The sequence below is a fragment of the Marmota marmota genome, unplaced genomic scaffold, assembly GCF_001458135.2.
Source record: "Marmota marmota marmota unplaced genomic scaffold, marMar, whole genome shotgun sequence".
NCBI lineage: Eukaryota > Metazoa > Chordata > Mammalia > Rodentia > Sciuridae > Marmota > Marmota marmota.
Window position 1 is genome coordinate 29,468,555 of NW_025999842.1, and position 25,920 is coordinate 29,494,474.

The following is a 25,920-nucleotide window of genomic DNA, read 5'->3' on the forward strand; positions in this document are numbered from 1 at the left end:
TTGCCATTTGAGTCATGTATGGTATCAATCAATAAAGTGACTTTGGTTTGAGAAAAAAAAAAAGAAAGCAGTTTTTATCTGGGCTCAGTGGTGATGCCTGTAATCCTAGCAACTAGGGAGGCCAAGACAAGAGGATCACAGGTTCAAGGCTAGCCTCTGTAACTTGGCAACTCAGTGAGACCCTGTCTCAAAATCTCCATTACCAAAAAAGAAAGAAAGAAAGAAAACAGTTTTTTAAAATGAGAATTCTCATCTTGGTTTTTATTCCATTTACTTTTACAAAACAATTGTTTAAATCTTTCTTACAAAATTTTTAGAAAGGCACATAAATAGCATGCAGGAGACAAGAATAATCGTCCTATAATACAAAGGCATTCACATAAAAAACGTGTCAGGTGCTACATAGCACAGAGGGCACACTTATTCAGCAGCAGCAGCAGAACCCTCAAGGTCAATTGCTTCCTTTCTTTCCAGCTCTTTTCCTTTAGTTTTGTGATATGATTTCTCTTTTGCCTCCAGTTGTGCAAATTCCTCCCAAGTAGTTGCCAATGGCTTCCCAGTGGTTTCTGGAAGCTGTATGGATAGTAGTACACTCAGAAGGGCCAAAATCGCAAGGGATAACTTCGGAATTAAAAATAATTATATTAAGTGACATGCCAAGAAAGAAATATGCCCTTCACAATTATAAAAAATACAAGCAATAATAAATGTTGGTGAAGATGTGGGGAAAAGGTACACTCATATATTGTTGGTGAGACTGCAAATTGGTGCAACCACTATGGAAAGCAGTATAGCGATTCCTCAGAAAACTTGGAATGGAACCACCATCTGACCCAGCTATCCCACTCCTCAGTTTAAACCAAAAGGACTTAAAATCAGCCTACTGCAGTGACACAGCCACATCAATGTTTATAGCAGCTCAATTTACAATAGCTAAACTATGGAACCCAACTAGATGCCCTTCAACAGATGAATAAACTGTGGTCTATATACACAATGGAATATTACTCAGTCTTAAAGGAATGAAATTATGGCATTTGCAAGTAAATGGGTGAAGCTGGAGAGTTTTCATGCTAAGTGAAATAAGCCAATCCCCAAAATACCAAAGGCTGAATGTTTTCTCTGATATGCATATGCTAATTCACATTAAGGGCCATGGCTAGGGAAGAAGAGAGTTACTTTGGATTAGGCAGAGGGGAGTGAAGAGAGGGGAGGGGATATGGGGATAGTAGAATGAATCCAATGTTACCCTATATGCATATGTGATAACATGACCAGTGTGATTCTACATCGTGTACAACTAGGAGAGTGAGAAGTTGTACTCCATTTATGTATGATGTGTCAACATGCATTCTATTTTCATGTATAATAAATTAGAACAAATTTTAAAAAAAATAAATGTGCCCTTAAGAGAATAATAATTTCTGAAACTTTTCAAAAGGCAATAGAATTAAATTTCACAGAAAAGATATTCTTATTCCCTGGCAAGACCTTGGGTTACTTGTGCTAGACTGGGAGTTCTTTAACTCATCAACTAGGTTTAATTTAGTCACTCATTCATTCATGAACAACTGCAGGCCATCTACTCAACAAATGCCAGCTACTCTTATATTATTGTAGGCACTCTTACAGTGGGGAGACCTGCACTATCTTTCTAGAATCTTTGGAACTGACCCCTGAGCTGGAACTTGGCAATCGGGGATTGTCTTAGTCAACTGTATCCCTGCCCCGATAAATGATATACTACCAGCATTCAGTAAATGATGGAGAACAAATGAATAAACAAATAAGTAAATATAAGGTTCAGTGAATCAGAACCTACAGAATTTATGGAGAAACAAAACAAAAGTAATAGAAACTAAAGCTACTTGGCACAGGGGTAGGAAGTATTGGGGGTGTTCATTTGATTTCCTATAAGAGTTCAGTATGATTTCTTTGTAGATTTTTGACACATAAAAGGCAAGCTTTCAGCCTATGTCAAGGCTGAAATTCAAATCACATTGAAAATTAAAGTCTGCATAACTATTCTGTCAATCAATATGAAGATATTGGGTGGGTTTTAAGAACTAAATTGTATATGTAGCCTGTATAAAATATGGTTCTTCCTTACACAATTTAAACTCCTTTAGAAAAAATAAAAACTTAAAAAGAAAAAATAAAAACTTGCTGTAAAGACCCCATAAAAATAAATTATGGCATGGATTTTCTGATAAATCTACATATGTGGTATTTTTAGAGTTCTGGGAATGAAAATCATAAGATACATAGTGCAACTGTGAAGTGGTGCAAGACCTCATCCATAACAGATGAGACCTGGGAAGGCAGTTTCTTATTTTATTTTGCAGAACATTGATGGCCTAATTCTTAGAAATACATGAGAAAGCTTCATCTAGGAGCAAGAGCAGAATTTAAAGTGACATTCCAAAAGAGTTTTAAAGGCTTTTGCTGTATCTCAAGACATAGGAGGTATATTCATTGATCTAGAATTGTCTTACATAAGGGTTTGAAAAACACTGTGAATATGTCTAAATGCAAAATGGAGTCAAATGGAAGATTCAAGATGAACTGAATTTTTCTCCTTGGCTTGGTAGTAAGAATAGCCAAGCAGTATACAAGCCTAAGACTCCGGGCTCCTACTTAACCCTGCTATCCTGGCTAGCTCCCCAAACCAAATATCCCAACAGGACCCACCCTCCCCCACCTCTCAGCCCTCCTAGCCAGGCTGATCCCTTTATTTGGCCAGATCCCAAGGCCTCTCACCCACTCCTCAGAGCTCTCCCTGCCTCCTTCCACCAAAGGTCTCCCTCCTTCTCACAGACTCTTGAACTTTTCCTTTCTGATGGCTACTTCCCTTCAATAAAAACAAAAGTTCTTGGGCTGGGGGTGTGGCTTAGTGGTAGAATGCGTGCCTAGCATGTGTGAGGCCCAGAGTTTTATCCTTAGCACCACATAAAAATAAATAAAATAAAGCTATTGCGTCCAACTACAACTAAAAAAAAATAAATATTGAGCTCAGATAATCTCCAGAACCATTCTGCCTGGGTTGTTGCCACTTGCTACCTGGGTGACCTCAGGCAAGTTACTTAACATCTCAACTCAGTGGAAATTTCTGGCACCTGCCTCAAAGGACTATTGAGAAGCTGAAATTAAATAATAGCTTTAAGCTTAGAACAGTGCCTACCCTATGGTAAGTAACCAATAAACACTAGCTATCATGATTGCTAACTTACCTTAAAAAGCAAGATGCTTTTAATATTCTACCATTACTGCTGTGCTGTTTGATTTTTTAAAACATGATGCTTGAACCTCCCTATCCACCTGTCCCCAACTTTCCCTGGGTCCCCATTTTCAAATCCCTCTGGCTGCCCTTCTTCAGCTTGACCCCCCTCTCTTACCTCTGCAGAAACTGCTCTCCTAGGCACAGATCTCCCGTCAAGGGACAGTTTCCTGTCCTGCTCTTTCCTGGCCACTGTCCTCTCCTGCCTTCTTCACCTCCTCTCCTCCCTGAGGGTCCTGGTCATCCATCTCCCTGGCTGCTCCTAAGTCTCTGCAAAGACCCCTCCTCCCTCCACCACACCTTAGTGCCATTGCTCTAGGGTTCCGTTCCTCAGTCTCCCAGATCTGCACCTCCTGGCCCCGCTGCACTCTGAGTCCAGACCTGGGGGAGTACTCCCTCCTCTATCCATCGCATCTGTCCAGTGGCCACCTCCCACTCATCCCTCACCACCCCGATGCCAACCTTCCTCTCCTCCAGCCTGTTCTTCCTCCTAGGATCCCCTTTGCCCCCCAGAATGACTCTCCCCTCTGTGCCACACCTAACAGGTCAACCAGGGCCTGTGAATGTGACTTCCCCATCCTGTCCTCTCCAGCCCACCTGTATCTTGTTCATTCTTCTATCTTGACCTCCTCCGATCCTTGCCCATCTCTCCAGACTCCCCACAAGGAATGTCAGCCATACTGCCAACAAGGCCTAGCTAGACATGGTCTCTCCCCCTTGGAACCTTTGCTTTTCTGCCTGAAGTTCCTTGCCTTCTTCCTGGAGTTCTCTTCTCTCCTTCCCCACTCAGCTCTGACTGGTCCCCAGATACAGAGGAAGGGCTCCCTCCTCCAGAAAGCTGCCCTCTGAACCGAGTCTGGGTGAGTAGCCCTCTCCTGGGTCTCATAACCCCAGTCCTATCCAGGGCTTGTGATGTTTGCTCCTCTGGCTGCCCCTCCAGAACGAGTCGTCTTTCAGGACGGAAGCTGTTCCTTTCATCTGAGTTCCTTAGCACTAGCAAAGGGGTTAGTTCAAAATCAACACTCAAAAATCTTTGCTGGGCTGGGGATGTAGCTCAATGGTAGAGCACTTGCCTAGCATGCTGGAGGCTCCAAGTTCCTCCCCAGAACTTCAAAATAAATTTTTAAAAATCTTTGCCAAATGAGTTCATGAACACAGAAAAATGAATTCTTGTCTACCTTTTTTTCATTTAGATTATAATAATGGTTTGATAATGAAAGCATCAGAACAAGTGATTTTCATGGGCTTCTTTTCAAAAAAAGAAGATAGAAAATTCTAGATTATGTTTCCATCCCTCAAAATGAAAACATTGGTTCCTTGGATACGTTGGCATCCACATACAAACTGTATGGGAAAATCAATCTTTGCTTATTTATTTTTATTCATTAAAGATGACAAGGAGCATCTGTTGCATCCAAAGGAAGTACATTCACAGACTATTTCTGCAAATATACGCAAGACCCTGGGGCTGGAGGTTGTCCTGGAGACGGGGCCTGGACCACTGTGGGCAGAGAGGAGGAGCTGACTGCTCTGCATTCCCTACAGCACTGTCCAGCTTTATCTGCTTAACCTTGTATAAAAGGAGCTCTGTCATCTTGGGTAAAAGGAGCTCTGTCATCTTTAAGTTGCAAGATCTTGGGCTAATAATTACTTTCTGTACATCTGTCTCCTCATCCATAAGTGGAGGAAGCAATAGTGTCTGCATTACATGAAAACTAATTTCTGCAAAGCACTTAAAATAGAGCCTACTGAAGTATCTGTTAAATAAAATAAATGATCTCTTTTCATTCCATAGTGCTTAGTGGGCCCTTACAGATACCCTTTAAAACATGTTTTGTTTTGTTTTTAAATTTGGCTTTGCACAAGGCCCTGCATTTGATCCCCAGCACCACAAAAAAGAAAAAAAAATTGATTTTAGTCAATTTATAGCAGTTTGCTTTTTATGGGTACATCTGTTTTCTTTTAGTGAGTGTCAGTTTCTTGTTTTAAAGAACATCCGTCTATTTGTAGCCTTTTTTATTTTTTATGAGAAACACAAAGTTCTAGAGCACGAGAGAGATGCTTCTAGAAAATCCCATGCCCTAAAAAGGGTGATAGACTTTCCCCAAACACCTTCTGTATAGACCAGACAGCCCATATTACTCCCCCACCCCCACTCCCTGACCCTCCCCCCCAACACACACACCTTTTTTAAAACAAGCTCTAGAAAGTCTGATTGGAGAAAAATATTGCATGTCTTACTTTTTCTCCAGTCTGCTCTGGCCTACTTCTAATAATTTAAGAATCAACTGGTTTAGTAGCAGCCAGGGTATATACTCCATAGTATTTTCTGCACACTGTGCCCAATTCAATATTATTGCCATTGTCATGATGGACACCAGCTTTGGCCAAAATGGCACAGTAGTCTATTCCAAACATCCTCAAAGGCTGAGCAGTTACTAGCAAGGATGACCAATTTCATTTTGCCTCATCTGATTTTCTCCAGAGTCTATTTTGAACACTAACATGTACTTTCCACCTTTAATAACAAGTTGGAGCCTAGAGTAGACTGACTGTGACACCTTCTCCATCTTCTTGGTGACCACAACCCTCTTCCTGCCTCAGACACAGGATGGCCTCCAATCAGGAGCAGCTGCCAAGATGGCTAGAGAGGGAGACAAGCTACATAGACCAATAATGTTCTCAACTTGAGTCAGCCTGTGAAAGAGGCTGAGGCCCTAATGCCACAAAGAAGAAGACTTTGCTAAGCACCTGCTACTGGCCATGTGGCAGCCACTCTGCTAGGACAGTGATCTCCAAGAGCAATTTGCACGCCACTTGTGTGGAACAAGATGACTTAAGCTGGGACCAAATGCTTTGTTTCCTTCTCTGTGAGGTTATGATAGTGTATTTTACAAAAATATACAAATACACTCACAAATTCACTGATGCTATCCTTTAGGACAAAGCTAATTTCAAAAGACCAACCTGATTGATTTAAGATACTAAGAAAACAAGAGTGCGAATGCCACACAAAATGAGGGCATGTCCTATCCCACAACAACTCCACAGTGGAGACAAAGAAACATGCAAATAATAAAGCCAGATTGTGTTGTCCCTTGAAAGAGATGCATGCTAAATGCTGTGCAGACGCGCATGGGGAATGGAGAGGCTGTGTCATGGGATCCTAGGGGACTTCTTAGAAGGAGGACAGTAGGAAGATAAGGGGCAGTTTGGCCGGGGAGGTGGGAGAAATGAGAATTATCTTTGGGAGCAGCTATTTAGGCAGAGGCATGGAAGGGGTGTGCTAAGGGTGGGAGAGGCCCTTTTCTGGCAGCAAGGATCAAAATGAACTCAGCAGTGATGGAAGGCAAGGGGCAAGGGGGGGATAAACAGTTGCCTTCACCCCACCTGCTGACTGGTGAGCGCTTGTTTCTCTAAACCCCCTCTATTAAATGGCAAACTGGCCTCCAACAAATAAATATCGAGAAGGCAGTTGGCTACCCTGCCTCTCTGATAGCCCAGTAAGTTCTATGAACTGATTGAAGACCTGTGGTACGACGATCCAAGTTTTGGCGATTTCCTTGGTGAGCGGAGACACGATGCTTACCACGCGGCCCGCCATGCTGCCACTGCCCACCGCTGTCGACCTGGAAACACCAAGAGGGTAAGACAGCAGCAAGAACAGGAGCCTGCAGAGGGTGATGGAGCTACTCTCTAGCGCCCCCTTTCGGCCTTCCCAGAACGAGGACGAATGATAAAACTTAATGGCAGAACTAATGTTAATTTTTCAAGAATCGCCCATGATTTATATCTATAGTGTGTGAAACAGTGGTGTATACAAGCATGCAGAGATAAATCCAGACAAAAATGTGTGTGGGGGTATAAACCATTTTTCTTTCAGTAGGTAGGTGAAGCCAAGTACCTCCTGATCCAACTTAACATTGAGGATAAGCTGAGTGTCCTAGACCAGGAATTTGTTTAGTGTTGGGAGTGGGATGTTGAGAGAACAAAATATTTGCATATTTGTGCACTATGTCAATTTTTTAAAAGTCAGCCAATGTCTTCATGTATTTTTCTTTAAAGGTTATTTGAAGACTACTTCAAGTGTGCTTATTAGTAAGGGAAGACTGCTATTAGTACGCACCTCTGTAACTCAATGGGGCCTCATTTTTTTCTGGGTCAAATACATTTATAGGAAACTGACAAAATGTATGACATTCTTTTGAGAAAGAAGTTACATGTTGCAAAGTTTTCTGTGCAATGTCACTATGTTGTCCAGGAAAACCAAAGACTTTGTTAAATATTTGTATGTTGGATTTTTTGAAGACATATATCTGTGATTATAAATCAAGAACCAAACACCAAACAAACAAAAATGTCCTTAAAAATTCCATCATACCCATAATTACAATGCACATTGACATTATTTCGTTGGGTTGCCACCTTTTTGCATACAACATACATTGATGGAGTCAGCATCTATGTGTTAAATCTAATATGTCCCAGGCATTGAGAAACCTGCAGCTTCTCCAGACTGAGCACAAATCCACCTAAGAGCCCAGCAGGGTCCCACCAGCTATGGAAAAGCCATTTGTCCTGATTTACAGGATGTTTCTTGCCTGGGTATTAACAAGAGAGCCCAGAGCCACAGCCTGAAATGGCAAATACACAACTTCCCACACTGTTGTGCTAATCTAGTCTCCCCTGTTGTCACACTTTAAGTGCTGTCTGCTAGTGTACATTTGCACAAGGCTGCCACTTTCACGGTATGAGTCCAAACACCCCTCATCCAAAATACCTCTTCTACTCCTAAAGCTCTACTCCTAGTAACTCATCTCTTGCTGGTGTTAAGCACTGTCTCCATGAAAATCTGTGTGTATTTCACTGAATGAAAGAAAGGGCCAAAACATGTGGATCTGAGTTCTGATCTGACACTGACTAACCATGTGCCTTTGGCCAAGACCCTAATTCTATCAGAGACTCAGATAACAATCTGCAATAATCTCAACAGAACTGTTTTGGTGATTAAGGAAGATATGTTTATTATTAGACTACTCTCCCTTCCAAGCACTCTGGGTGACCTGGAGGAGAAATAGGGAAAAGAGAAAAATCCACTTGTACCCCCAGACAATTGGGCTGACAATGACATGGGCAGATATCATCAGTTCTGCTATTTTATATTCCTGGGCACACACTAATCTGGTACATTTTTCTTAGATTTCTTTCTGTCTTCATCCATCTACCTATCCATCCATCTATCTATCCATCTATCTATCTACCTCCCTCCCTGTCTATCTTACCTGCCTATCCAGGCAGCTAGCCATCTATCTATCTACAGCCCACACAAGAGTGTTTACCCATCCTTGAGGCACAGGGCTACTCTGCCCAGGCAGGTGTGTGGGCATGGCCAATTCCTAGAAAAAGTCTTAAGCTTTCACTTGACTAATGGATTTTCCCAGCCCTATATCCATACTGTTTATAGAGACAAGAAGAAACAACTATGGGCTGGTGTTATATGGACTTATCTCTACAGAAAGTTATTTGCTTTTCACATCTGTAACAGATAACAAATAACATACTCCTTAAATGGTGTACACCAGTAGATGAGCAATTAGGTATTTAAAAACCAGCTCTTGCTGGGTGTGGTGGCATACACCTATATTCCCAGCAACTCAGGAGGCTGAGGCAGGAGGATCATGAGTTCAAAGTCAGCCTCAGCAATGGCAAGGTGCTAAGCAACTCAGTGAGATCCTGTCTCTAAAAAAAAAATACAAAATAGGACTAGGGATGTGGCTCCATGGTTGAGTGCCCCAAAGTTCAATCCCCAGTACCAAAAAAAAAAAAAAAAAAAAAAAAAAACAGCTCTTGTGCAAAAGGCTTGATACCAGGTTCCTATTTATTTGTTGCCATCAAGATTGGCTCTTTCATAGGCTAAGAAATTATTCAACCTCACTAACTAAAATTTTTTCTCTTTAGAGAATAAGAACTGCTATTGGATTAAGTAGGTAGTAGGAAAGGACAACTTGGAGGATTTGGGGAGGGGGGCTGTCAAGAGGAAACTATTATAGAACTTCACAAAGGGAAATCTGGGACACAAAATATTTGTGGCACTGATAGACCCAACCTGATATTTTCTTAAAATTGGGAGCCATCTCGCCACAAAGCCATAAAAAGATAATTTCGGCTTTACTATAAATTACTGCAAATTCTGAACCTGCTTGGAATGCCTGCCTGTGCCTTGAACTCACCCATGCCTGGCTCTCTGACCAGATAGCAGTCCTCTCTGAAACTTTAGTGACGCCTCACAAATCTTGGCCTTCCCTGGCCAAATAATAACCCTCTCTGAGGCTCTAATGACCTTCATAAATTCTGATGTTGGGGCCAGCAAAAATTTAAACTACCATTTGTGTTATGCTCGTCAGAGTTCTTTCTGTTAACTGTAACCCCCCTTTGTGTAACTTTCTGGGCTATAAAGCTGGGCTGCAGGAAAGATGTGGCTGCTGTCTTGTTCCAGCGGTTTTGGGTGGGAGAGGCAGCCCAACCGGTCAAAATAATAAGCTTGCTTTAATTTGATTTTAATTGGAGTCAGTGGTCTTTTCTTGCGTCCTGGTCTAACAGCACTAGTGTGACACTAATCACTATTTAAACTTTAAAATATAAGGTCATTTTGCAAACAAAGTGCTAAAAAGTTGGACATAACATGGGAAAAAGAACCCCTCTTATCCATGGGGTCCCAGCAGTGCATCTTGTACTGAGTGCTTGATCTCCCTGGTTCCAGCAATATTGTCCACACATGAGGGGCTGCAGAGAGAAATGCAGTTTCAAAGGATGCTCTTCTGGGCCTGGAGGTTCTGCTGCGGTGAGAAGGAGAAGGAAACTCCAGATCTCCTAACAGAGTTTCCAAAATACTTCTGTCCTCTTCACCACATAAAGGATTTTCAAGTGAAATATGTTTGAAAAGGCTTTTAAAAAGCTTGAAGCTCCCAGATCAGTGAGATTCACATTAGACATTCCCAAAGATGGCAGGTGGCAACTCAGAATCATGTGTTAAAAATCCTGACCCTCGTTCTTAGAGTGACCCACCAGGTCTGCCGGGGGAAAGGGAGACTGTTATTCTGTACCACATGCCTCAGGGATTCTGAGGAGCTTCCAGCTCTGGGACCTCTGGATGAGGTGAGCTTCTCAGAGAGTTAATGACTACTGATGTCATGGGCTTAATTGTGTGCCCTCAAAATGTGGGTGTTGTAGTTCCTACCCCCAATATCTTAGAATGGAACAGCATTTGAAGTTATAGTCTTTAAAGAGGTCATTTAGTTAAAATGAGGCTATTAATGAGAGGCCCTAATCCAATAGGACTTGTGTCCTCATAAGGAGAAACACCAGGGAAGCACACAGACCTAAAAGGGCACAGCCTGAAGACTCCATCTGCAAGCTAAAGAGGGAGGCCTCCAGAAAAACCAAACCTATTGACCCTTTGATCTGGGACTTCTAGCCTCCAAAACTGTGAGTTCCCCCCCTCCCAGAGGCACTCTACCACTGAGTTACATGCCCACCCCTTTTTGTTTTTCAATTTGAGATAGAGTCCCACCAAGTTGCTTAGGGTCTCACTAAATTGCTGAGGCTGTAGTTCCAAGCCACTGGGATTACAGATGTGCACCACCTCAGCTGGCAAATTTCTATTGTTTAAGCCACCCAGTCTGTATTCTTTTATAACAGCAGCCCTAGGAAATGCATATAGGTGACCTCAGAGCATTAAAAGACACCTTCTGAGAAAATTAGCCTTGAATCATACAAAAAGCCAGTGGAAGTCTATTGTATTTGAGATTTTAAATGGTGTTAGGATAATAGGGTGTTATTTCAAAATCATTTCTTTAATATCCTTGCTAAGGAGATAGAAAGAAAGCCTCAGACTCAGAATCAGCATCATTAGTCAATTTTCCCATATCTCAAAGATCCAGATAACTTCTATGGGAAGAAAGTATTTGTATTTAGAGGTCAAATATAATATACTGACATGAAAGTGACAATAACAAGAAAACAGCAGAAAAAAATATTAACCCTTACCTTATAAAGGTTGGATACAGCTCTGCTGTATAAATGTAAATGAGGCCAAATGCTGACCCTATTGCAAGTTTTCCGATAATAACTATCACTATTTTCCAGATAGTGGCATCCTGGCTTTTCTGGGGAAGGGGGTGGGAGGAAAACAGTAAAATAAACCATATAAGTAATATTTTTAAAGGAAAATATAAAGTCATTAAGGTTGTTATTTAAAACTTTCTAATTCCTTCAGTATTTTTCAAAACAATGAAGACTTTTATTTCTATGTTTGAGTTTAGTTTGCAAACTACTCAGGTCTACAGAAGCTTTACATCTTCATGAAATTTAAGGGGAAATTTTCTTGTGTCTCCTACCCACCGGGAGGGTTTGAACTGTGGAATAAGAAAAGCCCATTGGGGAGAGGACTTTGGAAAGAGACTTTCACCAGGACAGTGCTGCTGCATCCGTAACTGATCCGCTCCTTCTGGAATAGATCCAGCAGGTGTGAAGCAAGGAGCCATAAAACAAATGTGCCTGTAATGGCAGTAATCCCTGGCTTATAAATTATCTTCAGAAAATAATTTGAAAGAGATAATTGAACTAACAGTAGAGTGTTTGTTTGTTTGTTTTGTTGGTGGTGGTGGGTTTTTTGCAGATACTTTCCTCAACCTCAGAACCTCACAGTTTCTCCAATTCAGTTTCTGCCGTCTTTCACTTCCAGCAGTGACAAATAAAGACCTTCCATATTCTGAAATTTTCCCTCTCCTCCCACATCTGCCAGCTGAATGCACAAACCCTGAACCAGGGGTTCATGGGTTAAGAAGATAATGCTTGGTCAGCCTGCAGCCCTGGGTAACTCCATGGGGCCAGACACCCCCTTACCACCCTCACTACAGCCAACCAGCTCCATCCACAAGAACATTCTATGAGCAAGAAATAAACGTCCATTAAGTTACCAAGACATCGGGGTGCCTCTACTAAGCCTGTCACCTTATTTGCTATTGCAGACAATATTTGTTGCATGAATTAGTGTGTGCTTGTTGCTGTTGTTTTGTTGAGCTGTTTGTTGTTTGCACTACTGAGGTCAAAGCTAGGGCCTCACACATGCTAGGCAAGTGCTCTATCACTGAGCTACACCCCCAGTACCAATTACTGTGATTAAAAAAAAAAAACCCACAAATTTGTATTTTGTTGACATTATCATTAGAGAAGAGAGACTTTCAGCTGTAAGTTAGTGCTCTATTTCTAGAATAGAATGGAATAGAATAGAACTCTCTATCAGCCATTCTCCTATATTCCCCATTACTGTGAAATGTGAAGGTTCTAGGGTTCCCCTAAATCTCAAAGACAGCTGCCGTTGAGTCAACTAATATAACTGCAAACTACCTGTCTTGTTTTTTAACTGTGATTTTGTTTATCCGTATTTCTTATTGGTGCATTATAGTTGTACATAATGGTGAGATTCATTGTTGTATATTCATACACACACACAACATAACAATTTTTTTCCCGAAGAGAGAAAGTACTTCTGGGTGGTGTAGTTTGCCAAAATGTAGGGACAGAAAAGTCGCTTCAGTATTCATATTCACTACAATGTTCTAAGAAACTGCATTAATGGCCAACATCTTCCCAAGTGTTTCCCCTTTCTCTCTCCCCTTTCCCCTACTCTACTCATCTCCCTTCATAAGATACCCCCCCACACACCCCTTTCTTTTGCAAACTAGTAAAGGAATGGATGCAGTCCTTTCAAATTGGCAGAGTATGTCAAATTGACATAGTCCGAGTCCTGAGTAGTTTTATACATACTAGTTTTATATGGATCACCTGGAAATTTCAGTGACATAAAACATTTGGTTCACCAACCCTTGATACTTAAGTGAAGTGTGACTGTAAAATAACATCACTTATTAGCATAAATTAAATTTTGAACAATCTGCAAAACTTAAAATGTTTTGCTCTAAACATTGATCCACTGTTGCTTAATAACTATACAGTCCCTGGAGAAAATCACATAGGATATTTTAAAGTATAAACTATATTTTTCAAATTGAAAATTAAAACACAGCCTCTGGTAACATTTTTTTTTCCAGAAGAGAGAAAGTACTTCCATTGTTCTGGGTGGTGTAGTTTGCCAAAATGTAGGAATGGAAAAGTCTCTTCAGTATTCACTATAATGTTTCTAAGAAACTGCATTTAAAAAAAAAACAAGCCCCTTGGGGGATTTATGTATACTAGGTCCAGAAACTAATAATCAACAGTAAGGAAAAGCAAGTATCTAAGTTGAAACAAACTGAATATTTGACTCATGACTTCAGATGCCCCATGGCTCCCTCCCTCATCCATCTTCTGGTGCTGTCTCCTTCTCTGAGAGGCACATCATCTTTGACCATACAAAATGAAACAGTACACAAGCAAAGCCCACTCTTTCTAGTTCATACCCTCCACCCACATACCAAAGTCATCTCCCTTCCTTATCCTGCTTTGTTTTTCTTCCTTATGCTTATAGAAACTTGATGCTCTGTGTGTCTTCAACACCTGGCACATAACAGATGTAGATATATCCTTGTTGAATGAATCCATGAATGAGTGAATGTTCAGTAAGACGATAATCACTGGAAGGTGTGACCAATTTCCCTCACACAAGATTACTGTGTTTACAAAATAGGACAAGACCATTTTTAGGAAGTAGAATTATGGTCTCTGTCTCTTGTCTCTCTCACTTTTTTCTTAACTTTTCTACAAAGAAGATGCATTGCTTACACAATAGAGAAATGATTTTTTTAAGAAAACATGTTTTAAAATATTACCTATGTACTTTATCCATACATCCTAATTGGTCTTCATACTTAATGTAAGTGGCATAAAGTCTTCCTGTCAAACTGTTATGGTATAACTAGCTATTCCCTAAATATAACATAAAAATAACTCACCTGGGGGATCACCATCAACGTACCGCAGATCAGCACAGTGCAGAGAAGGGAACAGATTAGAACTTTTCTTCTCCCCACTCTGTCTAGCACAATGGACAAAAAGGAGCTGGCAGCAATTTCCAACGAACCTGTCAGTGAGTAAAGGGGCCCTCCATGAGGCTTGTGCCTAATTGCACAGGCACCCTACTTTTAAACCCAAATCCAAAAGGAATGATCATCTCTCTCCATGCTTCTAGGGGCTGTAAAATGCTGTCTAAAGACTGCCTGAGAGGCAGTGAGCCCTACCATTTTTTACTGGAGTCAGGACAAACCTTTCCTGTGAAATACACTACAGTTTACATAATGGGCCCTTGCACCTGTCTTAGGAGCGGCTCTCCCCAGACAGGCCTCAAGAATGTATAAATAAGGAAACTAAGAGAGAACATTATTTATGATTTTTGATTTCTTATGCTTGGTAGAACTAGGGGAAATTTGGGTATCCAAAACTTTGAACTTAGAAACTGGTCAAGACCCATAAAAATGAAGACCACAGTTAAGGTAGACAATGCCCTACAAGGCCAACCATCCATAACCAAGTCACCAAAGCTTAAGCCATCCTGATTTCCCTGGTCTATCTCCAATCATAAATGAAACACAAAAGGACAGCTTTACTTAAATTTTTGTTAGCATGATTCAGTAAAATTAAACCAATCAGCTAAAGACAAATCAGACTTAAATAGCTCTGCTTGCCCTAAAGAGAAGGTTGGTATTTAACAGCCAATCACAAAAAAGGTTGAGATGCTTCCTCTTTTATGCTTTATAAATGATGCTGCAAGGTGAGTTTCTGACCACTTGTTCTGAGGTCTTCCAGTTCATGAACTGTCCTTTTATATGCACAATAAGCTGTAAATTTTTAAAAATTTGATATCATTTCATTTTTGACAAAACTGAAATGTAGAAAAGTAGAAAAATGTAGAAATGTAGAAAAATGTAGAAATGTAGAAAACTAATGTAAAAAGTTCCATATCAATTAGGCACATTAACTAGTGATAACTACTTAATAGACTGTAGGACTAAAGTAAAACATTTTGTTATGATCCAGGCTATATGGGCAATGACCAAACAGACTCCATTTTACCCTGAGACTCCATATCATGTAAGAAATGCTTCTCCCATGAGAAAGCCCCACCTCTGTATGCATTAATAGTTACCTAGCAGAACATACTTGGCAACACAAAATAGCAATTCTTACACAATGTAAAATTGTTCTCTTTGGTTCCCATTTTTCTTGGGCAATGTACCCTGGCAGAGATTGATTGTTTAGATGTTACTAACCATTCTCTAACTTGTACTCAACTAGAGTCATTTTGACCCACTCCCTCAAGCTTGCTTGCTGCTATGCCAACCTGGAAAGTTCCATGGGAAATACCAATGTATACATCACATTGTCTTGCTAACTGCCCAGTTCAGCTTCTGTACCTGCTTGCTTGCAGCTATGTCAACTCAGATGTGGTTTTTTCCTTTAAATACCCTAAAATGTTAAAGCTCAAAGCTGTTCCTTGCAGAGACAGTGATGGGTCCTGTGAGGAGAGGTTGCCAGCCAGCTGGCTAAATACAGACTCTTCAATTTGGACAAAACTGGGTCTTGGTATGTTTTCTGAGCAACCTGACCCATAACAATTTTTAAATCTAATTCAAATTCCCTAGAACAGGGACTTTGTCTTGAACCTCTTTTTAGCTCCTCCAAAAGAAGAAAAAAAGGAGCTGAATTCATAAATCTATAAATCCACTAACATAAAAACCCTTCCCTTGTAGAATCAAAGTTTGACTCTTAGATCTAGAACAAAAAGATCTTATAGCTATCAACCAGAACCAAATAGGGAACAAGCTGGAAGATCTTCCAGCAGCATTGAGCAAAACCAGCAATCTCCTTTGGGAAATTTTCACTATTTTCCAATGCAGATATTGGCCACCATTCACAGTTCTGTAATGTTATAAGCTCGAGACAGGTCAGGCGATATATATGTATCTCACAGCTTCTGGAACAGATCATAGGAGGGTAGACATATTTTTCTGAGTAAACAACTCAATAAAAATAGCTTAGGAAAAGGCAAGAATTAACACTAGGAACCCCAATTTGAAAGAAGGTCTCTCCTGCTCTTGATTAACAGAAAAACTAACTCTGGAGGAAATATCTCCCTATCATAGGTCCTGCTGCCATGCCTACACTTGCAGTCCAAGACAGAATGTACATCCATTTTACTCTACTTTTCAAAGAGTTTATCAAGCATTTTTCAAGATTAAATAATATAGTTGTCTTCAAAAGAACTTTCTCAATACAACTAAGAATAAATGATTTGAGCCACATGAGTAATGACAGCTTGGGGTCTGGAAGTGAGGTCTTTGGGTGTCCAAGTGCAGTTCCCTCCATGTCTGGCTCCAGGCTTTTCCTCAAACAGGACTGTGTACAGGGCCATCAATCAACTTCCTAGAGTCTTGCAAAGCTGGGCCACAATCTGAGACATTTAAAGTGTACTACACTGGTTTTCTTGATTTGGTGTTTCTATACCAACCGATACTATATCCATATTTAGCTTGAATATACCTGGATATAAATGGTGCAAACAAGGAGGCCCAACTCTTCTGGAATTGAGACAGTGTGCCATTACTTCCTGCATTTTACGATATATCGTGTATAACTTAGGCCCCATTCTACTGCCCTTCTCACCACACAATCCCAAAAATATGTCTTGAAGCTACTGATCACCTGCAAATGGCAGAATAGCCACAGCTGAAATTTCCACCAGTCCCAATCTATCTCAGAAGATGGAAACTTGTTCAAAAAAATTCACAGCAGAGAAATATTAACTATAAGAACCTGTTAGCAAGAGTACTAACACGGAGGGTAATGATATGAAAAACTGAAAGCAGTAGATAATGTAAAAGATGTAGATTTTGTCTTTGGAAACATTTCTACACTTATGAGATCCTCCAGTTAGTTGGTGGTTAAATTTTGTTTTGTTTTAAGACAGGGTCTCACTACATTGTCCAGGTCAGTCTAAAACTTGTAAACCAAATGGTCCTCAGCCTCCCAAGGAGCTGGAACTACAGGCATGTACCACAGTGCGTGCCCAGCTCAGTTTCTTGAGGATTTAAATTTCCAAGAAATTAAATCTCCAAGCTATAGCTTCAAGGTTAAATGTCCCCCAAAGGCTTGATCCCCAGGCTGGTGCTGCTGCATGGTGCTGGAACCTTTAGAAGGTAGGGCCTCCTAGGAGAAAGTTAGGTGTGTTAGGGGTGTGCCCTTGAAGAAGACTGTGGGTTTCCAGCCCCTTGACTCTCTTTTCTTTGCTTCCTGGCCATGAAGTAAGTGGTTTTGTTCTACTCCACCCTCCCACCATGCTATGCTTTGTCATAGGCCCAAAGCAATGAAGCCAACAGATCAAGGACTAAAACCTCCAAAACTGTGAACCAGAATAAATATTTTCTCTTTATAAGTTGATTATTTCAAGTATTTTGTTATAGTGATAGAAAGTTGACTTACACGCCATTATAGTTTAAGCTATCTAAAGCCATCAAAATGTACCACAAAGATCTAGACCTCCGGCTTTCCTAAGCTTCCCCATACACACTCCATTCCACTTGCTTCTCCTACCATTTGCTGCTCTATTCTAGGAAATCTGCATCATTTCTCAAACTGATACATAGAAGATGTTTGAAGTTAAGATTAAGATGGGCTCTTTCTATATGTTATTTTACTCCCGAAAAGAGTTGTTTTTTTTTTCTTAAAACAACTTTTCCCATTATTCTTCCTGAGCTGTAATAAATAAAAACAGACATGTCATCTGAACACTTTGATAAGAAGGGATGATGTCTATGTTCAAAATATAAAAGCAAGATTTTTGAGCATAATATGAAATACAGGCAGCCTACACAAAATTTACCAGGAGTTCAGTCAGGTGGACAAATGCAGATTTCTAACACTTCTTTTAGGTTTAGTTCACATTTGGCTCACACGGTAAGTTATAGTTTAAGCTATCTAAAGCCACTTTAACCTGCTCTTAAAATTAAAGAAGTGTGTCAGCATAAATTATAGTTGCTTGTATTGAAGCTATTTTACCACTCAAAATTTTTAAATTAAGGACATTTGAAGGTAAAAAGATTGCAGACCTCCAAAACATATTAAACTGTAAAAGAAAAGCAACTTACAAAGAACAATATGTAGTGAATGAGCTCATTCATGCTAAAATATAGAACAATTAATATGCCAAATATATGAAAATGCATCGAAAGAGAGTTGAAAGGGTATAAGCCAAACATTCTAGAAGTTATCCCTGGGAAGGATTCTAGGGTAGGAAGGAAGCAAGGAGAGAAGAGATAAGGGAAGAAACTAATTCTTCTAACTCTTGGCCTTTTCCTCAAAATGATGTGTGTGTGTATGTATGTATGTATTTGTGTGTGTGTGTGTGTGAGAGAGAGAGAGATACTGAAAGATATCATAATAATATGTCTAGCAATATTGTTCCTGGTATAAAAAGACAATAAAAACATACTAAAGAACTTGGCAGAAATTTCACTTTACTGCCACATTTAAATATATTTTAATTACTTACCCACTAGGATGAGTCGTAAGTATTCATCATTTATTACATTAAATCTATCCATGTTGAAAAAGGAGAATCCCAAAGAACATGTAAGCCAAATGATCCAAAGCATAAATATCCTTGATGCAATGTTCCAGTCAAGAAACAGCTCTGTTACATTGTGCTTATTAGCTACAGAAGTATCATTGACAGGACCATTTCGATCCAGTGAAAAAAGTTCTGACAGGTCACAGGGCATACCATGATTACCCTCAGCTATAATATCAACTAGAACTTGTGCTTCTTTGTATTTTCCTTTTGAGACAAGCCAAAAAGGTGTCTCTGGGAGCATCCAACAGCAAAGGATAAAGGGGACAGTCACCGTGGAAAGAATCATTTGGTAAATCCACATGGTTTTGACTATTTGGCTCATCAAAGCCACTGTTATTATCCCAATTGCAAAGAAGGTATGTAAATGGATGGACATACATGTTCGAAACTTCATACCAATGAATTCCATGACATAGGTGAACACTACCACATGATAGCCACTTGCAGTCTGAAAGACAAAGAATGGAGGGGTTCCATAGTTAAGGTCACATTTCCATCCACTGAGAGGTCCCATCTCTATGAAAATCACATTTAGGTAAGAAAGAAAATGACAATGGCTTTCTTTAAACCATTTCACATTTGTAAAATGGCATTCAATCTGATCATATTTCTTCTTTAAATGGCTCCTTTTATCTTTCCCCACCCTTCCCACCCCAAATAGCACACTTCAGACAGTATTTATGATATCACTGCTAACACTGCTTCTTGTTTCATTTAAATAGTCCATTATAATGTTCCTTCTAGATGCACGGATCTGTTTATCTATAAACATAAAGTCTTCATTGCTAAATTCTAATTGTTAAATAGGGACAAAAATTTATGGTAACTAGTGGGAAGAAAAACAGATTTGGTTAAAACTTTATTTCAACAGGCAACAACAACAAAAAATTGACAAATTGGACTTCATGAAAATTAAAACTTCTGCACGTCAAAGGATACTATCAACAGAATGAAAAGGCAACATACAGAACAGAGAAAACATTTGCAAATCATATATTTGATAAGGGAATATACCGAGAACTCAACAACACAAAACAAATTATTCAGTTCAAACAAGGGCAAAAGACTTGAGCAGACATTTCACCAAAGAAAATACACAAGTAGCCAATAAGCACATGAAAAGATGTTCAACATCATTATTAGGGAAATGCAAATCAAAACCTGGAGATACTGCTCCACAATCATTAAGACAGGTACTATCAAAAGAAGAGGAGGAGGAGTTGGAGGAGGAGGAGGAAGAGGAAAGAAAAGAAAAGAAGTGTTGGCTGGATGTAGAGAAATTAGAACCCTATGCACTCTTTGTGAACAGTAGTAAATGGAATGTAAAAAGGTATAGCTCATATGGAAAACAATACAGCAATTCCTCAAGAAATTAAAAATAATGTTACCATATGATTCAGCAATTCCACTTCTGGGAATAAGCTCACAGGAATTGAAAGCAAAGGGCAGTCTCAAAGACGCATTTGTATAGCCATTTCTATAGCAGTTTATTAATAATAGCTAAAATGTGGAAATAACCCAAGTGTCTATCAACAGATGAATGCAGAATATAATGCTAAGTGAAGTTAGCTAATCCCCCAAAACTAAATGCCAAATATTTTCTCTGATATAAGGAGGCTGATTCATAGTAGGTTTGGGAGGGGGAGCATGGGAAGATTAGACAAACTGTAGATAGGGCAAAGGGGAGCCATGGGGAAGAAGAGAGCAAGGTGGTAAAAAAAGATGGTGGAATGAGATGGACATCACTACCCTAAATACATGTATGAAGAAGACACGAATGGTGTGAATATGCTTTGTGTACAAGCAGAGAGATTAAAAATTGTGCTGTATATATGTAATATGAATTGTAATGCATTCTGCTGTCATATATAACAAATTAGAATAAAAATTTTTAAAACCCAGATGAATGCATAAGGAAAATGCACACACAAACACACACACATATATATATGTGTGTGTGTGTGTGTATGTGTGTGTATATATATATATATATATATATACACACACACCATTAGATAAGACTGGCTGTTCAGTCTTGAAAATGAAAGGAATTCGGATACTACAACATGGATAAACCTGAAGGACAGTACACCAAGTGAAACAAGCCAGGCACAAAAGGACAAATACTGTATCATAGTTCCACTTAAATGTGGTACCTAGAGTAGTCAAAATAATAAAGACAGAAAATAGATGGTGGTTGTGAGGGACTGGGGAGAGGAGGAATGGGGAGCTGTTGTTTAATGGACACAGAGTTTCAGTTTTGCAAAACAAAGAGTTCTGAAGATGCACAACAGTAATGGCTATAAAGCAAAAGGAACATATTTAATATCACTAAATAGTACATTTTAAATGGTTAAGATGGTAAATTTTATGTTATGTGTATTTTACCTCAACAACAAAAAAAAATCAAGGGGAAACTTGTAGTTTAAAAATACGCTTATCGGGTTGGGGCTATAGCTGGGTGGTAGACTGCTTGCCTAGCACGTGAGAGGCACTGGGTTCGATCCTTGGCACCACATTAAAAATAAATGAATAAAATAAAGGCATTGTGTCCATTTACAACTAAAATTATTTTTTAAAAAATGCCTATCATGCCAGATGCATGCCTATAATCCCAGCACCTTGGGAGGCTGAGACAGGAGGATCACAGGTTCAAAGCCAGCCTCAGCAATTTAGCAAGATCTTGTCTCAAAATAAAATATTTTAAAAAGGTGGGGGGTTGCTGTGGTTGTGGCTCAGTGGTAGAGTGCTTATCTAGCATGTGCAAGGCACTGGGTTTGATCCTCAGCACCACATAAAAATGAATAAATAAAATAAAGGCATTCTGTCCATCTACAACTACAAAGATTGTTTTAAAAAATATATCTCTTCAACTTTGACCATCCCTTTGCATCCACCAAAACCAAACATACCACCTTGTTCCCGAAGGGTCCTGGGGATCTCTTCTGAGCTTGAAGTCCCTGTCTTGACTCTGGACCCTCATCATCCACCCTGCCCCCAGGTGGGGTTTTTATGCATACCCTGCTCTGATTTTATTAAGATCACAAATTCTTCCCCCCAGATACAAACTTTACTCCATTAGTCTTGATCAACAACCTCTAATCAAAAAAAAAAAAAATCACTATTGTTTAATAGTTTAGAAGCTTGTCTGGAAAGCTTCATTGATCCTGGAAATAGCTTCTTGCCTGCTGCCCACTTCCTGTAACAGTTGCCATTGTCAGATGTGCCTGCTCTGTGCCAGGGGTTGCAACATGGGTGTTTACATTGAGTCTCACTGAATCCTGATAACAACCCAGGAAACAGGTATTACTTTCTATAGTTTATAGAATAGAAATCACAGCTCTAAGAGAATAGCATATTTATGTAAGGTCATATGGCTGTCAATATATGACAAAAATGGCTTTCAAATTCCTGATCTGTCCACTGGACTCCCCCAATTCTCATAACATAAAGATTCAGTGCCTCGGGCTGCGGTTGTGGCTCAGTGGCAGAGCGCTTGCCTCGCATCGAGTGTGAGGCACTGGGTTGGATTCTCAGCACCATAAATAAATAAATAAAAATAATAAAATTAAGGCCCATCAACAACTTCAAAAATATTTTTAAAAAAGGATTCAAAAGAGTCATTTATATTCTTCTTTACATTATACAAACCACTTTGACAATACCTTTTGTCGGTTTGGTTTGGATATATAGGTCCTGACTAGATCAGAATAATTGCTCAGAAATAAAACAATGCCTTTGTTATTTTAGGGTGGGAGCATAGTCGAGCAAAAAAAATTTCTGCCCAGTAAGCGGCAATTTTTCATGTAAATGAGTTCCATTCTAAACATAAGTCATTAATATGCCACAGAAGCTAAAGAGGGTAAGGGGGAAGTGGAGATGGGAAAGGGTTGGTCAACAGGCTTTAAGTTATAGCCAGTCCTTGATGTCTCTCACCAGATTCTAAATGAGCAAAACTAAAAAGAATTAAGGTAAAAATGAAAATATCGTAGCAGAACTAAAGTGGTAAGAGAAAATAACTCACCGCAGCAAGAAGAAAGCGTGCGATCACAAAGCTGTAATAATCAAACGTAAATACTGACATTATTCCAAACAAAAATATGCCAGTGCTTGTGCACCACAGGACCATTCGCCTTCCTAGTCTGCAAAATAAGAATCAAACAGTGGAAGAAGGAAAGTCGGCTTGTAACAGTTTAAGCATCCATTCCAGTTCATGAGAGACGAGTTACCAATGTTTTTAATAGCTTAGTGCAGTTATTCCTACGTTTATTTTGGGCAAATCATGAATTAACACATGATTGATTCAAGAGACCAGCATTTCAGTGAGGAAGCCTCGAGCTAAGCTGCTAGTGCACACACAGTCACCTCTGGGTCATCTCACACAATCTCGTCTGCATTCAACCTCTCTGCTTCACGCCTCTCTGGAGGTACAAACTCCTTTCCCTCCAAAACACCATTTTGCAAAATGGAGGCAGCCTGTATTTCTTGGCTCTGTCAGGCTCTCAGATCATGCCTCTTCCCGCCTCCTCTGAGACCTTAATCGACGCATTATTTCTTTTCCCTCTATCTTTCCCTTTCCTCTAAAACTCCTTCTTTTCAGTTTAAGTCTCTTTCACCCAAAAGATCACCCCATGGCTCCTTTAGCCACCTCACATTTCCTCCTGTTAGACTCATCAGAAGGAAATACCTACTTCCTCAATTTCTATTCTTCCTCAGCTGATGGTGGCCAAGGGCAACCCACTTTCCTGCGCCTACTTTGCTGTCACCAGAGACTCCAAATTGCCCACCTTGGTCCTCTTCTGCCTGTCATTTCGGGTGGCACTGACCCTGCCTACTCATCAGGGCTCTGCTGTCCCATGGCTTACAGAACATCACTCCCAATTGTGCTTATCTCTCTCTGATGGCCCCTGTCTCAAGGCCAACCTCTCCTAAGGTCCTCTACTGGCAACACTGCTCTTGTGGTTTCACCTACTTCCCCAGCTTGGATTCCTGAGCATGTGCTATTATTAACTCTCTAATGTCCTGCAGAGCCGCCATCTTTCCTTGATGTTGTAGTTAGTGCTAATTTTGAATATATCCCTTCTTTTCCCCCCATGATCCATAGATAGCACAAACTTACTGAAAAATATCCAGACATACTCCACTCTCCTCTGGAGCTGCTCTCTCCCTGCCATCCTTAGCCTTATCATATACCTCTCCTGATGGCCACTCACCCCCTTGCATATTGGTCACCAAATACGTCACATCAGAAATACTTCCCATATAGGTCTTTGTCTTTCTCTCCCTACTTTTCTGGCTTTGGCTCTAGCTTTCACCATTTCTTCAATGGTCTTCCACCAGTTTTTCCAACCTCCCACCACTTCCTAGAAATGAAGTATCCTTGTCATGGCTTCGTCTCTTGTCATTTCCTTTATCCATCCTACACTTCTGCCACCCTATCCTGCCCTGCCCTGCCAGGCTTCTATGTACTTGCATTTCCTCTGCTGCACCAAGAAAACCTGTTGGTTGGGCTGAGTTGTTTTGTTTTTTTTTTCTTTGCCAAGCTCTCTCAATTTAGAGTTGCCCCTTCACCTTTAAAAAGTCATCGCCATCTGACAACTTTCATGGAGCTTTGCAAACTCAAATCAAATAGAAAGTCTTTCTTCTTCATCCCCTGGGGGTTCTTGGCAGAAATTAAGATACAGATTGTGCAGTAGTTATGCACACTGGCCTGGGCTCAAATACCAGCTCCACCCCCCACCCCTTCCCAAGTGAAATTAATTTTCTATGCTTTCTTTTCCTCATAAGCAAAAAAAAAAAAAATACTGCCTATACCTCACAGACTTCTTTAATAATGTTAATAATATTACTAATAATATTAATAATATTTAATAATATTACACAAGCTATTTAGAATAGTAGATAGTACTTAATTATCCATAAATGTAAATTGTTGTTATTATTTTTAAAGTATTTAACATATTTCATTAAAATTACCCATTTAAAAGTCTTGTCTTTTCTATTGTTAGCTCCATAAGAATGATATCAGATCTTATTTCTTTCCTTTATGCATAATAATATATAATTCATGCATAATATATATACAGAATAGGAAATAACAAAGAACCAAACACCAGGAAATCACTACCCAAGACAAGTAGGAGATCATTGCCAGTCACTCAATAACTTCCTGCACCATCCTCTGTGATCACAAACCTCCTGCCCAATTCCAGCAGGAGCCATTAACTTAACTTCAATGATAATCAATTCCTTGATTTTCATTCCATTGAACCACTTTTATATGCAACACTAAATGATTGTTTATAACAATGTAGGTTAGTTTTGCTGTATGGTTCTAAACTTTCTATAGCAAAATAATACCTTGTGTATTAATTTATGATTTGCTTCTTTCGCTCAAATTATGTTTGAGTAATTCATCTATGTTGTTTAATGGTTCATTCATTTTCAGGGCACATATTCTTCCTACTCTAAGAATACACTACAATGCAGGCATCATGACACAGTTAGAAGACATTTATTTGAGTTCTTCACAGTGCTGGACTGTTAGGAACAATACCATGGGAGCATTCTTATGCATGTACCCATGTGGACATACACAAGAGCATGTCCAAGGTACTCATACTAAAGTAAGTGAACTATGCACATTACTAGCTTCTCCACATAATGCCAAGTCGTTCTTCAAAATTTTGCCAATTTGCATTCTTGATTTGCATTCAAACCACCAGGACAGGAGATTCTAGTACTCCATGTCCTCACCAACTCTTAATATTACAAGAACTCTTTACTTTAAGCAACTGGTTGAAAATAAATGGTGTGGTTATATATCATTGATACTCTTTTTTTTATTTTTCATTAGTCATTTGGATTTTCTCTTCTATAGAGCAAATTCAAATCTTTTCTCCATTTTTCTAGTGGGATGTAGTTTTTCTATTGGTAGAGTCCTTTGACTATTCTAGACAATAATTCTTTTGTAAATCAAATATTCCTCTCTCTCTCCATATATATATATATATATATA

General features: G+C 39.6%; 1 protein-coding gene and 1 pseudogene across 1 annotated transcript in view; both read right to left on the reverse strand.

The window, feature by feature from the left end:
• Positions 1-247: 247 nt before the first annotated feature.
• The window catches only part of Slc22a16 (solute carrier family 22 member 16), a 51,003-nt gene continuing 25,330 nt past the window's right edge, over positions 248-25,920 (reverse strand). The window contains exons 3-8 of the mRNA XM_015497358.2: positions 22,927-23,044; positions 18,822-19,350; positions 14,230-14,357; positions 11,324-11,433; positions 6,807-6,906; positions 248-621 (exon numbers count right to left, since the gene is read on the reverse strand). Of these exons, the coding sequence (XP_015352844.1) occupies positions 421-621; positions 6,807-6,906; positions 11,324-11,433; positions 14,230-14,357; positions 18,822-19,350; positions 22,927-23,044 (1,186 nt within the window). The 3' untranslated portion in view covers positions 248-420. The remainder of the gene's footprint in view (positions 622-6,806; positions 6,907-11,323; positions 11,434-14,229; positions 14,358-18,821; positions 19,351-22,926; positions 23,045-25,920) is intronic.
• LOC107151459 lies at positions 5,480-6,042 on the reverse strand (annotated as a pseudogene).